Here is a 17,934-nt window from a genome sequence, read left to right as displayed (position 1 = left end):
CCTGAGTCCTTTCAGTGAACTTTCTTGACAGCTGACCAATTTGAGTCTCCAAGTTCCGGATCGAAGCTTCTTGATTCCGGAATGAGGCTCTTGTCTCCTCTCTGAAGGAATTTGAATTCTGAATGTAGTCCGAGGTTGTCTTGGACAGCTGTGCAAATGCTTTTTTCCACTCTGATTGTGGAGGTTGCTGTTGTTGTTGCAATGGCACAGGAGGATTCAGCTAGTAGTTTGACTTGTAACTCAATCCTGGATGTTGATTCTGATTCTTATGATCATACCAGAGTCCATTGACCTCTGCTAGTGGCTTTTCCGCTGCTCTTATGTATTCACATTCCTCAGTTGCATGAGCCTCCTGACAAATATCACATTTAATGTTAGCATTAGAAACAGAAGAAACTTGAGAAATGTTAAATTTCTTATTAAGAGCATCTAATTGTTCTTGTTGTTTCTTGTGCATTTGTAGCATTTGTTCATTCTGGGCTAAGAGTGTATCATAGCCTTCAAGCTTCATGATTCCTGATCTTCTTGGTGCAACTGGGGCTGGAGCATTGTCAAATTCTTGAGATGCTAATGATTCCAACAGTTCAAGTGCTTCCTCAGGAGTTTTTGTTTTCAGGGAGCCTCCTGCAACAGCATTCACCAGTGTTCTTGTGCTGGATGTCATCCCTTGGAAAAAGATTCTTGCTTTCTCTCATGCTTAAATTCCATGTTGAGGACACTTCCTGAGTAATCCTTTAAATCGTTCCCAAGCCTCGTACAAAGATTCGCTGTCTTTTTGTTCAAAAGCATTGATCTCCGCTTTGAGCCTTGCCATCTTTGAGGCTGAGAAAAACCTGGCCAAGAATTTCCTTGCTAAGTCATCCCAATTGGTTATGCTTCCTTCAGGTAGAGACTGCAGCCAATCTCTTGCTTCATCCTTCAGTGAGCATGGAAATAGCCTGAGCAAGATAGCATCACGAGGAACTCCATTTACTTTTAATGTATCACAGTAAAGTAAGAAGTTATCGAGATGACTATAAGGGTTCTCTGTGCTTCCTCCAGCGAACTGATCTTTTTGAATCAGTTGCAGCAGTGCCGGCTTCAGTTCAAAGTTGTTAGCCTCTATGTTTGGTCTAACAATGCTTGCCGTCTGTGGAACTCGAGCTGGGGTCATGTAATCCCCCAACGTCCTTCGAACGATTTGATTGTTTTCTGCCATTGGTTCCGTCAAGGTTGATGCTTTTGTTTCTTTTGCTTTTTTTGCTTTTGCGTCTTTCCTAAGTTTCCTTTCTGTCTTTTCTATCTCAGGGTCAAACTGCAAGATTCGCGGGTTAAGAGTACCTCGCATAAACTAAGATTTGAAAAGATGTGCAGAAAAATAGGAAACACAAAACAGAAATTTAAAGAAATTAATGCAGAAAATTAAATATGCAGAAAAATATGCAGAATTTTTGGATGCATAAAATGTTTTTATGATATGCTTAAAGTGCAGAATAATAAAAGTCCAATCTAAAATTTAATTAGTTACTTCTAATGTTGAAGAATTCGATCCCCGGCAACGGCGCCAAAAACTTGATAGCGACACGGCAAGTGCACCGATCGTGAAAGTAATAAAATGTACTGAGTACGAGATCGTTCCCACGAGGATCCGAATTTCAAGCACTAGTTCACTAATTGCATTTTAGTTGGACAATCAAAGGTTGGGTTTGAGAGAATAGTGAATTTAGATGAAAAGAATTGTGGTTCAAAGAACCTAAATTTAAAAACAATGCAAGTATGAAATTCTAGAATTAAAAGAATGAATGAGATGATGTTTGATTAAGATTTAAAGAAAAGCGTATTTAAGGTTTCGACTTCCCCCAATATCCTCAATATGTTATGAATTAAAAAGCCAAGAATTTGTTTCTTAATATATTGCCAATCAGTTCTATCTGAGTTAATTAGGGCTCAATTTCTTGTTACCCTTAATCTATGTGATCTTGAAAGAACTCTAGTTCCCCCAAGAAAACATGCATTAAGATCAAGAATTACAAGATTGCATAATTACCCTATGTCTATTCCTATTCCGATTCCTAGATCACAAGGATTATGATGCATTATCAAGTCAAGGTTCATGCACCAACATCCCTATTGTCATACAATTCCCCAAAATCATTTTATAAGGAACAAACTCATAGAAAACATTAAAAACAGATAATTTATTCAATTATAAAAAGAACAGGATTCAGAGACAATTTAATTCATAAACATAAAGATTCAATTGGGTTCCAACTACCCTTAACTACATAAAATAACTACTCTGGCATACTGAAAAGAAAAGAAATAATAAAGAAAAGAGAACCTCAAGCCTCCATTGGTGTGATGTTGACTTGGTTCCTCAGTGTTCCAGCGCTCTGCAACAGGATTCCTCCTTCAATCTTGGTGTAATGCTCTGGAATTGTGAATTGGTTTGTGCTCCCAAGATCCTTATTTATAACCACAGGAGTTGTATCCATCATCTAATCTTCCAATGAATCCATACAAGATTTGTATTTGATTTCATCTTTGTTTCCTTTTTCATGTAAAATCTTGGAGATTTGGTTGATGAATTAGAGTTTTAAATCTTCGTTGTATCTTGCTTCAATCTTCTCAGGAATCATCTTGATTTGTTTCCGTTTTAGTTCCATATCCTATCTGAACAAATCTTCTTTAAATCTTCCTGGAATCTGTTGCGTATCTTGATCAAATTTTCCTTTGATCCTTCAGCAGCTCTTGGGTGGATTTTTACTGTTGAATTACTTGTTGTTGTCTGTCTTAGCACGTTTTGGCGTCCAGTAGCACGCCAAAACGTGCTGTTCGAAGGGTTTTGGGATGCTTTGTGGACGTTTTAGCGCGAATTAGCACGCCAAAACGTGCTCTTCCAGAGGTGAATCCTTGAATTCTTGCCTTCTTGTGACTTCATCTTCACTTGATGTCTTCCTTTGGTTCCAAATTGCCATAATAAGTATTAAAAACCTTGTAATTCAGCATTACGACAACATGTTAGCAAGATATTCAATTACTGTAACTTTTACAGCATAAAACCCTAATTTCCATGCAATTCACAACATTTATCAATCAGAATTAAGCCTAAAAACATGGTAAACCAAGGGTAAATGGAGTAAGGAACTGTGGACCTCACTGGATGTAGGGACCTGTTGGCCGGACTTCTTTGAGTTATCTCTTCATGCATGGCTGGGAAAACATCTTACTAGCGCTGTGATTATTCAACATTACCCTTGGGGTTAGCTGTTTGGAACAATCTGTCTGTTCATTTGGAGAACCAGAAACGACCTTGTCTTCGAAAGTAAACATGTTAATCAGCTTTCTACCATCTTAAGAGCCAAGGCTTATGTGTCTCAATGCAACGAAGCTCATAGAGTCATGGGTGAAAGTGGGATACGTTCGACGGTAAAGGTTCAGAGGCTTATTCATTGGGTTTTCCCTGAGGATGGTTGGTATAAGGTTTATGTTGATGATTCTAGCTGTGATGGTGGGAAGAGATCCAGCTGGGGTGGAGTTATTAGGATGCTTTAGGAAATTGGGTTGCTGGATTTTGTAGAAACCTGGGGATAGGTTCATCTACTAGAGCGGAGCAGTGGGGGTTTCTCTCGGGTATTCAAGTCGCCTGGGATAGGGGCATCAGGAAACTGTGGATTGAAGGCGACTCCAACGTAGCTATCACTCTTATTAGTAAAGGATGTGACCGGTGCCACCCCCTTCATGCCTTAGTTAATAGGATTTTGGAGTTGTTGTCGCGCCAGTGGACTACCAAAATTACCCATTCTTTTAGGGAAGGCAATATGGTAGCAGATGAGATGGCTTCTCTGGGTTTGATCCGTTTGGATTGGGACTTACATGTTGTGCTTGAGATTCCTCAAGGTTGTATACCCCTTCTCCAGAGGGATTTTATGGGTGTCTCTACCCCACGTCTTTGTAACGCTTTGTAATTTTAATTCCATTACTGTTCAAAAAAAGAAAACAAAAAAGTAAGCGATTTGTCTTTAAATATCTAACCTTGTGTATGAACGGAATTGGTCGGTTTCATAGACAAAATATCACCTAAGCTTTGCACGGGTTAAACCGGAAAGATGAATCAGTTATGCAATTGGTTTGGGTTACTTAATAGATCGATCATACATTCATACTTAAGAATCGGTGTGAACCGATTAACTCTCGGTTTTTTTAAAATTCCAGTGACCCGCTGGGCGGTTCATGAAGTTTTTACTTAAAAAATAAAATAAAAACCTCTCCATCAGTTCATCGCTTCGTCTGCACACCATCATACTGGATTTGCCATTCCTTAAGCTTTAACCCATATGTAAACCAGAGATGCTACCCTCCCCCACAACTCAACATGCAGAGTCGGAGATGGTTTTTCAACAAACTAGTGAGTAATGCTATAGGTAGCCAAAAAAGAAAAAAGAAAAGAAAAATTGAAATAGAACCATTAGTTTTTTTTATTGAATAGGTAGAGAGAAGAAAAGAAAGCACAACAATGGTGATTGACTCTATAGAAAATGTGATTTTAATTTGTAAAAGCACTTTTGCCTAGGGTTTATTTTAATCCTCCCTCAAACTTAACATTTCTTTGGTCCACTTGTCTAACCTGCATATTTTTATAATGAAGATAACTTTCTTCTTATTAACTTTTTTAATTATTCATCTGTTTTTAATATTACAAATTTAATTTAATAATTTTTAAAAATATAAAAATATAATTATTACATAAATAAATATATTAACATTCTAATTTTATTATGTGTGTGGTAGTGGCGGACACAGGTTGTAGCACATGTCCGCAAGTGCGGACATGAATATCATGATTTTTATTTTTTTTTACTTGGTTCAATATTTATATTAGGAATAAATATCCTATTAAGTCCTTAATAAAAAATACGGTCCTCACTTTATTTTTTTATAAAAAAAATTAGTCTCGAGGTTTCTAAGAAATTCAAAGTGGATCAATTTAGTTAAAATCGTGGTCCCTCACAAATTCAAAAAAGGTCCATATTAGTCACTCAAAAGGATTAAAATGTGTTCACTTTGAATTTCATAGGGACTAGGTCACTAATTTTTTTTTGTAAGGGATTAAAGTGGGACTGAATTTTTTGTTAGTGACCAAAAAGAGTATTTACTCTTATATTAGTTAGCAATGTACACAGATGATTAAAACAATGTAGCAATGTAAATTGATTAGAGAGAAAACTTATTCTTCCTCCCCTGTCACGTACCCATTCTCATACTCTCTTCATCCTTTATTTCCTTTTTCATTTTTATAAAAAGAGATGATTGATTGCACGTCTGACATTCTCAAATAAGTTAATCTCTACAGACGAGACCTTCACTGTGATTTCGCTTGTCTTTTGTACCGGTAGTGTTGACTTTTTTATTCACCACTATAAAATAGAATGATGATGTATGGATGTATTGGAGTATTTTGTCATATTTGTTTTGGAGGATTGGTAAGATTTAGAAGGAAAAATGATTGGTTAAACTATTGCCTATAGTTTGTTATAGAAGCAACTAGATTATGAGCGAGTTCATAACCTTGTACATAAAGCGTTAATCTAAACTGTCTTTACAAAAAAAAATTCGGGGGGAACCCCCACCGCTAAATATGCAGACATAAACAATTTCTTCTAGGTCCGCCACTGGTGTGTGGTGTGGTGTTGATGCATATTTTTTCAAATAATCATGTAATAAATGTATGGGAGTATAATGTATGAGAGTATTATTTCTGTAGTTGTGGTAGAAATATTAATCCTTGCCACAGACACAATGAGAAATGAGAGAGAATGCTTTGATTAAAGAGAATGTTTTTTTTTGTATCTGTGGCAAAATATAATTTCTGCCACAACTGCAAAAATAATATTCCCACTTTTCAATATACCCTCCACTTCAACTATTTCTTCTTTTATCTATACACTATTAAAGAAGGGACCATATGTTTCAAAACAGGTTGCATTTATTAGAAGTTGGAGTACTTAATGAGTTATGGCGTTGTCCGAAAATACCATGGATCATCACGTCTCTTGATTGAGCTTGAATTAATTGAAAGAGAATGTCAACTAATTTTAAACTAAAGAAAAAGATCAGGCGAAACATTAGAACATATACTCATTCATTTTTGTGCTCGCTCACAATGAAAATTGAAAGCATTTCACGTGATCTTAACTAAAACCATTGTGCTATCAGCTATATATCAAGGATCATCTTTCAGGATGGATACCTAAAATCCGCGTTCGCATGGGAACAAAAGCAACTTAAGAAAGATGTGGATAGTAAGTTATTACTTAATTGTCTCCATGAATTCGTGCAAGTAGACACCAAAGTTGAACATTTTGTTTGAATTTTTGAAGACGGACTTGATGCTTCCATTTCATAATTACTTGGCAATGGTTGAGTTTTTATATTTGGTATTAGTTTATGCTTTGTTGGTGCGGAGTTGATAAGAAATCCACTTTTATTTTTTGGTAGATATAAGTGTGCCATTTAAAATACAAAGAAATAGGTAGGTGCATGGTAATAGAATCAAATGATGGTAGCTTAGTTGGTGCCAGTGAATTGAGTATGTGGGGGTGAGAATGTGTTCAATCCTTTCCGATATCATTTTTTGGCGGGGTTAAAAGTCTTGATTCCGGGACCTGCCCTGAATTGGACTAGTCGCGAAATAATAAAATGATTGGAATATTTCAAAAATAAATAAATAAATAATAGAAGGCTTTACGTTTTGTTCATGAACCCAACATGTGTGCCCTACAACTTCTGCAACCGAACCCACCTTGTGTGTTTCTTCACTCAATGAACAGTGGGTTTTAGATTTAGAAAGCAACACGGAACTGCAAGTCTTCAAACCCATAATGTCCCGTAGCTGTGTATTTTTGAAAGACACTTGGTAGGGTGTGGAGATTAGAGTTTTATTTTAAATATTTGTTGGACTTTCCTCTTGGGTTTATTTTTTTTTTAATTGATAAAACTAAAACTTAAATTAGCCTTACGATTTACTATTTTTGAGAAAAATGCTAGTCACACTATTTACAACACATTTATTATTAGTTGAATTTCATGCGAGTTCCACAAAATAAGTTGGACTCACTTTTTATTTAGTAAAACCGGCATAAAATTTACCCAATAATTAAAAATGTGTTGAAAAAAATGTCAAATAGTATATTAGTAACATTTCTAATTATGAAAATTGAAGACAATTTTTGACCTATTATATATCTTGTTTAGAACCTAAGGTATGGCATAGATTTTTTTTTTTCTGTAGAGATTGGACTAAGGTGTTTATTAACAAAAGTTATGCCATTTACATATTATATCTTGAAGAGATTGATATAGAAAGATAAATTTGTTAGGAAATTATATTTCCTAATGTGTTTGTGGGTTAAATATTGTATTAATAATTATATTATGTTATTTAATATAGGGGAGGGATCTTTTGACTCTAGAGTAAGACTTACAAGTCTTACTCCTCATTTCAACCATTGATTTCTGTCCATCTAATGGTTATTATTTATTTGAAACTAATAATTAATTAATTGGTACAGATAACCGTTAGATGGACGAAAATCAATGGTTGAGATTGGGAGTAAGACTTGTAAATCTTACTCTAGAGTCAAAAGATCCCTCCCCTTTAATATATATTGAGTAAATTAAAGTGATCAAATAAAGATGCTCAAATAGATTCCTAAGTAAATGTGCGACAAATGAGTGGATACCAGTATTTGGCCAATTAGCTATAATGGAAACTTTCTGACCCAACAATAAAGAAAAACACTATAAAGGGTTATGGTACCCAATATGTCAAATAAAAAAGGAGAATATCATACTAAAGAATAACGATTAGGGCTATTCAATAAAGGAATATCGCATGTCCCAAAAGAGAAGATCAAAGTTATTCTACTACTATGTAGACATGTACGTCTCCACCTTTCTGTTAATATTCTTTTATAATTTGGTATGATGGATCTTGGTTTGTTGGTGATGGTTATCACTATAAGATTAAACAAAATTAATATTTCACCAATTGATATCAGAGCCATCGTCATATTGAATGATGAGGGAATTAAGTCTCGTGATTTTTATATATGATGAATTATGAAAAATTTTGCTTTATTGTCTTATGGCATAAAGTTTATTATTTTTTGAACGTGGGTTCCATCTCATGTATTTTGTATTAGCTATGTAGTGTTATTTTTGTTCCATGACGGTGATTTTTTTTTTTGTTTTGGAACAAAAGATACAATCTTTTGAAAATCTAGGATTCGCAGTTTAATAAAGGTTTATTATTAAACTTTTGAATATGTATAAAGATGGAATGTTTAGAAGAATTTGGCTTTATAATTGATGCGGGTTTGTTGTTTGAATTGGAAATTTGAATGAACAATAAATTCTCTTAGAAAATTTTGGACTTATAGTTTGAAAGAAATCAAATGTTTAAGGTTTTTGATTTTTGGGTTTTTCTTAGATTTGATATTCTTTGTTAAAATCCAAATATAAACTTTTTTTGGGTATTGTGCATCATTTTCAAGATATCATTTGAAAAGGCTAATCTATGCGTCGATTGTGCATCATTTTATAAGCCTTATAATGAAAAGATATTTATTGTTATTGATATAATAATACAACATGTATGTGTATACATTGAGGATTGATAAAGAATAATTTTCTTAATTTTCTTTATTGTTGTTATTTTATTTTTAAATGGGTTTATTGTCCCTAAAGGTTTCTATTTGAAATTGAAATGATAGATTTGTTAGCCGTCAAAGTGGCCAAATTTATAAAGGTTAATTTGATTTCAAATAGGTTGATCATATAAATGTATATTATTTATGCAAACAATTATCGCCTAAAAGAAGGTTGTTGTATGTTATCAAAAAAAAAAAAAAAAAAGAAGGTTGTTGTTTAGCCAAATAATATATGTTGTGTGATCATGTGTGTGTGTTTGTTGCTTAAGCAGATAATGATCGACCTAAAGAAAGGTTATTATTTGGCCAAGTAAAGGACATATATGTGTTAATAAATTTGTGACAATTGTTAAGGCTTTACCATGTGAGTCATAGTCGACCCAAAGAAAGGCTATAGTTTGATAAGACTTAATGTTAAAGTTTGATTACTGCATTGAGAGTACCACTTACAAGTTGATATTTTTGTCCAAAAACTAAATGTCAATATTGTGCTAGGTATCTTGTAAATAAACCTATTTGACTTCAGATAATGTATGACATTCAATCCATTATGATAAACTTTGGGTAATTTTATTATAATCCCATTTAGAAAATTAAAAGCAACAAAATTATGGAACTTAGATATTTAATTAAATAAAATAAATCTTTGGTTTATGTTTGTTTTATTTAATTATAATTGCTTTTAATTGTCTTGTATTTTATAATAAATTAGTTGAAACAATATTGTTGTGAAATTAATATCTGTTGTGGATAATAATTTATTATAAGGTATAAAGATGAGTATATTTATTATTATGCGAATAATCATCGGTACAAAGGAAGGTTATTATTTAGCCAAATAATATATATACATATGGCAATAAATATGTGACGATTACAAAGACTTTCCATGTGAGCAATAGTCGACCCAAAGGAAGGTTATAAGTTGACAAGATTTATTGTCAATATTTGATTGTTGTGTTAAGAGTACCATTTGTAAATTGATATTTTTGGTCCAAAGATCAAATGTCGATGTTGTGTTAGGTAATCTTGTAAATGGGCCCACTTTACTTTGGATTGTTTGTTAATGTCATGTATGTGCATTTTATTTTATTAGCACATTTGGTATGACATGAATGTTAGGTATGTTATCTTATTTGTTCTCTATATAGCTTCTGCTACAACAATTAATTTTACTACTCAAATAAACATTATCCCCATGCTTAATGGGGCTAATTTCAATCCATGAAAAAGAATATGGAAATTATTCTCGGCTGCATAGATTTGGGCAATGGGCTTAAGACTGATAAACCCACTTCCATTCCATGAAATATAAATACGGATAAGATTGAGAAGTGGGAATGATCAAATCGCATGTGTTTGATGATCATGAAATGCTCCGTTTTGGAGACTGTTGGGTGCTGATGCTCTTAAGGAAGTTTCTCTTACTTAGTGTATCAAGAGAAAACACATTTGTTCTCAAGATATTAACCCAGTCGCGTAAGTGCACGCATCAAGTAATAAGTGGGATTATTAGTGCCCAAGTTATCGTTCCCACGAGGATATTAGCTCTAAATAATACTTTGGACTAATCTAAAAAGAATTTGAAATAAAAGAAAATATAGTATTTGAATTGTTTGGCCTTTTGTTCCCTAGTGTCTCAAGGACGTTCCCTTAAGGTAGTAGGTTCAGATTGACTCTAAACAACTCCTCACATCGTTATATATTAAAGCCTTCCTGATTTCAGGAGGAACAACAAAATCATGGGAGATATGGTTCAGTGGTCACAATATATTAAATGCAGAAAATTAAAGATAACAATAATTAAGAAACAACAAGATGAATGATTAACGAAAATAATTTTTAACACAAAGAACGAATCCACTGTTCCATTCTTAAATAGATATGCTCTCAACTCAAGACTTAACCCTTCTGAATTTGTTCAGGTCTTTTCACTGCCAACTCTGATTCCTTAGCTCATGGACTAAATAGCTCACAAGTTTCCATATTCCTATGGCTCTTTTGACTCCAACAGTTACTAAGTTTAGAACCTTCAGGGAACGAGGTGGTTTCTTCTTCCTAAGGCAACTAGTAAGATTGTTTCCACAATCTTACCTTCCTCCTATGATTAAGTTGTCTGAAATTCCTTTTTTAAGGAAGTTCTTTTCTCAATTCGCTTTCAATTTCCATTGATACTCAAAGAGTTAAGATTACTTGAATCACAGAAATACAAAAGGTTCAGTACAAGAGTTTTGAACATAGTTCTTTAAGAATTTCATAGCTTTTCCATTCCAAAATAACTTAGCCTATGGCTAAAAATACAAACATAATTATTTCAATCTGAAATCCCATAGACCCAAGATTTAGTTTGAAGATAACGAGTAGAAGAGAAGAGAAATAACAAAGTATATTAATAAACAAAAAGTTACAATACTGAGAAATAAAATAGAGAAGTATGGAGATTGCTCGTGAGGAGTCTCAAAATGGTGAAGAGGAATGAGGAAGGGTTGTTGTCACTTAGCTATTGCTAAAACTATACAAGTAAAATACAGAAACTTAAACTATGAACTAGATGATCTCTTCTTAAGTAATTCGATCCTTTCTTCGTCTGAAGTTCTCCTATTTATAGGCAGAAGGAGAGAATAGAAGTCTTGTGATTTTTCTTCAACTATTCCATAATTGTATAGAGAGGCGGTGGACTGGTTCTCTAACAGGTGAAGCAAGTTGCTTGATTAGATGGCTTAGGATTGAGTTTTGCCTTTTTATTCTGAAACCCACATGCCTCTCTTTTCTTTCGACCAATGAGCACTCTTCTTTGTCTGTTGTACACATTTCTTCCTTCTTGATTGTTGTACTCTCTCTGCTTTTAGAAACTTCTGTTTATACTTTCTTGCAAAAGAGTCAGAGGAGAGGTTAGTGGAGCAGGTATACAAATAAGTCAAACTGTTTCCCTTTTTACCTACTTTATCAGCTGAAGACATCAACTTCCATTTCCTTCTGGTACTTTTTTTCCCAGGATCTGGGAACATCTATGTGCAAGAGGAAGAAAAACTTCAGCTAGAAAAGACTGATAGTGCTCACTTGGCATCAACCTTTCAGAATAAGAGAAAGAAGAGAGCTAAGGACACTGCAGATGAATCACCCATGCTAAAGAAGCAAAAGAAATACGATAAGGTATTTACCTGCTATTTTTGCATAGAGAAGAAATAGGACTCTTAAAGATATGGTGAGAAGTATGATTAGTCATTCTTCTTTACCTGAGTCACTTCAGGGAGAAGAACTAAAGATTGTAGTTTATGTCCTTAATAGGGTTCCAACTAAAGCAGTGACAAAAAACCCCTTATGAGCTATGAACTGGAAAGAAACCTAGCATAAGATATTTACACATTTAGGATTGTCCAGGTGAAGCAAGGCCTTATAGGCCAAATGAAAGAAAGTTGGAATCAAAAACAATCAGCTGCTATTTTGTTGGATATGTTGAACGCTCCCGGGGCTTTAAGTTTTATAATCCCATTACAAGATTTTTTTTTTTTGAGACGGGAAATGCCAAATTTCTTGAGGACGTTCAGTTTTGGATAGGGGAGTGCAAAATAACCAAAAAATTGAACCGAACCATGAACCGAATCGCCCTTAAAATAACCGATTTTTAAAAACCAATTCATGAACCGAATCGATTTTTAAAGAACTAGTTCATGAACCGAACCGATTTTTAGAACCAGTGTAAGAACCAAATCATTTTGAACCGAACCGAACCGTTTTCAAACCGAACCAAATTGATTTTTATAACTTTTTTTTTAAAACTTTTTTATTTTATTTTCAAAACAGGGTCGACCCGAACCGGTTCCGATTCGAACCAAACTGTTTTCAACCAAACTGAACCACTTTCGAACCGAAGCAGTTTTGAACCGAACCGAATCATTTAAACCAATTCGGTTCAGTTTTTTAAAAAATTCGGTTCGGTTCGACCCATGCACATCCTTAATTTTGGGGGGGGGGGGAAGATAAAGTAAGGAATATTGTCTTTGATGAGGAAGAAAATTATATTTCTCTTCCTAATATTGTCATCATTCAAGATATAATTCTGGTACAAACAATTAATGATCAGGTCCCTATTCATGACATTGTTATGGAACAGGCTTCGGTCCCTGAAATTCTTTGGGTCAAGACAACAATGAACCACCTCTTATGCCACATGAAGAACAAACTCAATAAACTCAAGAAGTGCCATTAAGGAGATCCACTAGAGAAAGGAGAAATGCAATTCCAAATGATTATATTGTGTTTCTTCAATAGCGTGAAAATATTCTAGGCTTAAAGGAAGATGATCCAATCAATTTCCAACAAGTCTTAGAAAGCTCTGATGCTCATAAATGGATTGATGCCATGAAAGATGAGATGAAATCTATGAAAGACAATGACATTTGGGATCTTGTCGAGTTGTCTAAAGGTGCGAAACCATTGGTTTGAAATGGATATTTAAAACCAAAAGGGATTCAAAGGGAAACATCGAAAGATATAGACTATAAAGAGACATTCTCTCCGATTCTACGAAGGACTCTTTTAGGACCATAATGGTACTTGTGGCTCATTTGGATTTAGAGCTATATTAGATGGATGTAAAGACATCGTTTCTTAATGGTAACATTGATGAGATGATTTATATGGTGCAACCAAAAAATTTTGTATTTGGAGATTCAAAGTCTATGGTTTGCAAATTAAAGAAGTCCATATATGGTATTCAAAGGAGTCGACAAGGAAAGATGACTGAACATAATTAGTGTCCATAGCAGAAGTACAGGAGCCAAAAAAGGGAACTGATTCGAAGAAGGAAACATCTGCCGAAATAAAGTATCGGCATAAAGTCAGAGAGTAGCAACAGTAACCCTTTTGAGACTGAGGATAACCCAGAAAAACACGTTTATGAGACTTGGGAGCTAGTTTATCCAAGCTTGGACCGAGATGATGAACAAAACATGTCAAAGGATATAAAACTTGATGAGGAAACAAAACATAGTGAGGTACCTGTTGATAAAGAACAGATGAGGGTATGCGATTAATGAGATAGCATGCAGTGAGAATAGCATCATCTCAGAATTTGTAGGGAACATTGCCATAATCAATTAATAAAGCACAAGTAATCTCAACAAGATGGCAATTCTTGCACTCGGCTACACCATTTTGTTAGGGTGTATGAGGGCAAGATTTTTTATGAAGAATGTCATGAGATGAAAAGAATTGCTGAAACTTATAAGATAAATACTCACATGCATTATCACTACGAAAAGTACGAATAGGAATACCACACTTAGTTTTTATTTCATTATAAAATAACTGAAAAACAGAAAATAACAGAACGATTTTTCATTAGAAATAACCAAATACATCTGGAATAATCATCAATAAAAGTAATAAAATACTTAAACCCTAAAGTAGAAGGATGAAGACTTGGTCCCCAAATATCAGAGTGGACCACAGAAAAAGGGGACAAAGCTTGATGACTAGACGACCTAGGAATGTACTACGAGTATGTTTCCCAAACTGACAAGACTCATAATTTAAACTAGAAATAGATGATAAATGTGGAACCATCTTCTGAAGCTCGACAAGATTTGGATGACCCAAACGAGCATGGATAGTGAGAGGAGAATCCACAGTAGAGCAGGCTAAAGAAGAAGAAAATAATTAATAGAAGCCATGAGACTCACATCCTTTGGTAATCTTCTTCCCCGAACTCTGATCCTGAAAGATGACAGAAGTATTATTAAAGGAAACAACACAATCCATGGATTTTGTCAAACGACTAATAGAAAGTAAGTTAAAAGAAGAATCTGGAACATAGAGAACATGATCTATAGATAAATGAGGTAAAAGAAGAACTGTGTTGATCCCACGGAATTGGACCAAAGACGCATTGGCTATAATAATAGTAGGAAATGAACCGGTGGTACAAAGAGAAGTGAATAAGGACTTATTACCATAAATGTGATCAGAAGCCCCAAAATCAAAAGTCCAAGGGCCTAAAGAGCGTAACTGAGAGATCCCAGCAAAAGAAATACCTATAAAGCTATTTGAAGTCAGGCAAAGGCATTGTACTCAAATGATACCCAACGACTCTATAGTGTGTGCCATAAATTGATGACTACCTTTGCCCCTGGGGATTTCAATTGTCCTATGTCTGAGTATTTGGAAAAAGCTCAGAGTTTGCTTCATGATCTCAATGAACTTCTGGCCCTTACTAGTGATGTTACTAAGGAGCGGGAACAACGTAATACCCTTTTTATATTGTTCATTTTATATAGTTTACCTTCCTATTTGTCTGCTAATGGGGATCAAATTTGGGGGCAGGGGGTAGGTGGCTCGCCGAAAAAGGCCTCTGGACGGTGGTGGTCAACGATGGAGATGTGGCGGTAATAGGGTTCTGACGTTCGTTCGGGAAGAGCAAGGTCCAGCAATGACGAAAATACGATATAAGAAGGAGAAAAATGTCCGAAAACTGATAAGGTGACAGTATCTGGAAAATTTGAAAAGACGATGAATAGTGGGTTCACCGAAAAAAGAAACGGATCAAGGTTCCTCTCGTTCGGATCTGATACCATATTAAATAACAAGAGATGAAAGGAATTGTGAAATACTCTGTATATTGAATAAATACAAGTGTGTACAATATATAGAAAACTTAATAGGCTTAGCCTAGACTTAACCTAAATACTAATAAGGAAAATATATTTACAATATTATTTCCAACAACATAATTAGATTTATTATCAAATTAATCTCAATTAATCTTGCAAAATCCCTTAATTACTTGTTATACAGACATCTTGTTATCTCTTAAGCAAGGAAGGACAGAAGGATTAAAAGTTTAATTGTTCAGATTCCAGAGGACTCATTCGATGGACCAATAAGGTCCCATTTACATGTGCACCAAATGGACAAAATTAAGCATGCGTTTGTCAGAGGTCTATAATTTAATTGTGATCAATAAATGATTTTGTAAGGATTGTTGAGCGGGCACTAATGTAGGTCCATTGTCATGGACGAAAATTCTCAATTAATTATCAGAAGGAAACAATTTTAGTACTTATAATTGTATGGACTAGTACTTTATCCTATATGTAGGATGGAACAGTAAATGAAACATTTTTATTGAGAATGTTCAGTTTTGGATTAAGACTTACTAACTTCCTTCAATTATTATGTGGGATGAGGACTTTAAAGTAGGGGTGTGTATGATTGGATTCAGTTTTTTATATTGAATCGAATTAGAAAAATAGTTTGGTTTGAGCCAGTTTTAAAAAGTGATTTGGTTCTTGAATTGATCAGAGAAAATGGTTCGGTTCTTAAACCAGTTTAAAAAAATATGATGTAGTTTGATTTGATTCGTAGTTTAGTTCGATTTATTTGATTTGTTTACACTCTTAAAAATAGGTATAATTAGATTCAGTTTAGTTCAATTTTTAACCCGATCCGAACTGTATTGATAAAGTCGTTTGGTTCGTGAACCAAACCGAATTTGAAAAAAATAATTCGGTTTTTGAACCAATTCAAATAAAATGATTCAGGTCTTGAACCATTTCAAAAGATAGCAAGAAGTCATTATTTGATGTACTGGCTCAGGAGCTATCTTTTCCCATGCAAGGAAAATCATGATTCTGGCTACTTCTCCCTCTGCTTGTGCTATTTGCATTATTATTCCATTGGTGAATAGAACTTCCTTGCAACCAAAGTGGGAGAGAGAGAGAGAGAGACGGATGAGACATAATTATAAATTATGTATCATGCTTGGTGAATCGATAGACGTACACAGTGGTCAGTAATTAACAAATATATACAAATCCATTTTTATATTGCAATTTGTGATGCTAATAAAAATTTTCAGTTTTATTATGATGCACAACGCTGTCAAAAGACTCAAAATACAAAATATATCCAACAAATGATACATCAGTTACTTTCATCTTTACTAAATACATTTTGGTTGATACAAGATTATGCAGTAAGTTTGACGCAAGAATATATATATATATATTAAAGGAGATAAGTTATCTCATGTTATAGAGATAAATTTGTGAGCTCCAATATCTGAAAAAAAAAAAAAATATTGCATAGTTATCGAAAGATGTGTAGGAGGAAAAACTTATCTCACGTAGTATGAGAATAGTTTTTTCATATATATATATAAGAGCAAGTTTTCCCCCCACTCCTGTCTGAAAAGCTAACCTTTTGTACGTTCTAAGTTGTATATGGGTATCATGGAACAACAAATACAACTTGTGTGAATTTGGGAGTTCTGAACTGAAGAGAAAGAAACCTTCTTTTACTTTTTGACATATTTGAATGTCCGAAACTATTTCGTTCAAAGTAACCACTGCTATTTCAAGTCAACTTATCAAGCAAATGCAAGTAAAAGAGAAAAAGGGTTTGTAAAATTTGAACAGGGTAATAATACCCTATGACTATCATTGCTTCATTGAAATCTTCACTCATTAAGGATACAAATTCCATTGCCAAGGAATTTTTCTTTGGCATAAATTTGTATACAATAAGAATACCATACATAAAAATGTCAATAGTTCCATAGTCAGATTCAGAAACACCACTTGACAAAGGGCTTATAGTTACAAACCACCACTTGACAAGGGATTTATATTGATAAATCTCACTAATCCTTCTTATCTAATAAATGAGGTAAGGAACTCAAAAACAACTTCATCACATGGGATGGTAAGGCCCATGTCATGATTGAACCCAAACTCCTCCTCAGCTCTTTGGAGAAGACTTTGAAACTGTGGATGAGCCAACCATGAAATTGGGATAATATATCTGGTCCTGTTTTCACCAACATACACTGCAAAGTGACCTTTTGGTACATCTTGAGGAAGACCCTCTTCATTGCAACCCTGTTTCTTTCCAAAACTAGAGCATCTTTTGAGAATTTGCTTGATAACATCTGCTTGTGGGAGCTTATTGGATTTTCTAATGGCCATTGTGTTGCTTTTGCACGTTCAAATTTGAACTTTTTATTGTGGTGGGTCTTTTGGGGATGCTGGAGCATAGAACTGTGATTCATGCGGCAGAGTGGATTGGTATTTATCATTGGACATTGGTGAGTACGGGAAAGAAAAACTTAGATAAACAGAGTCACGTGGATGCTGGGACATGTAGCAGACCACACCTAATTTGTTTGTATATGTCTATGGAGAGTTCAGGTATGAAAAGATTGATATATTTTTATTTTTAATGACAGAATTCAAGAAATTCAGAG

General features: G+C 34.3%; 1 protein-coding gene and 1 non-coding gene across 2 annotated transcripts; one reads left to right on the top strand and one right to left on the bottom strand.

Moving 5' to 3' along the window:
• Nucleotides 1-701: 701 nt before the first annotated feature.
• Nucleotides 702-808, top strand: LOC133315213 (small nucleolar RNA R71). The gene has a single exon (XR_009752046.1). It is a non-coding gene; the product is annotated as a small nucleolar RNA R71 (small nucleolar RNA).
• A 16,533-nt stretch (nt 809-17,341) lies between these two features.
• On the bottom strand, nt 17,342-17,656 carry LOC133315212 (protein SMALL AUXIN UP-REGULATED RNA 12-like). Its single transcript, XM_061516785.1, has one exon. It carries the CDS (start codon nt 17,654-17,656, stop codon nt 17,342-17,344), a length of 315 nt encoding a protein of 104 aa, XP_061372769.1.
• Nucleotides 17,657-17,934: the final 278 nt, after the last annotated feature.

Source organism: Gastrolobium bilobum, unplaced genomic scaffold, assembly GCF_033153095.1.
Source record: "Gastrolobium bilobum isolate Gb01-03AN ecotype WA unplaced genomic scaffold, APGP_CSIRO_Gbil_v1 utg3508, whole genome shotgun sequence".
In the NCBI taxonomy this organism is placed as follows: Eukaryota; Viridiplantae; Streptophyta; class Magnoliopsida; order Fabales; family Fabaceae; genus Gastrolobium; species Gastrolobium bilobum.
The sequence above is the reverse complement of the archived record's forward strand: the minus strand, read 5'-3'. Positions and strand labels throughout refer to the sequence as shown.

What these genes read in the sequence shown, in the direction of transcription:
- LOC133315212 (XM_061516785.1), bottom strand. Translation starts at nt 17,656, where the DNA reads ATGGCCATTAGAAAATCCAATAAGCTCCCACAAGCAGATGTTATCAAG.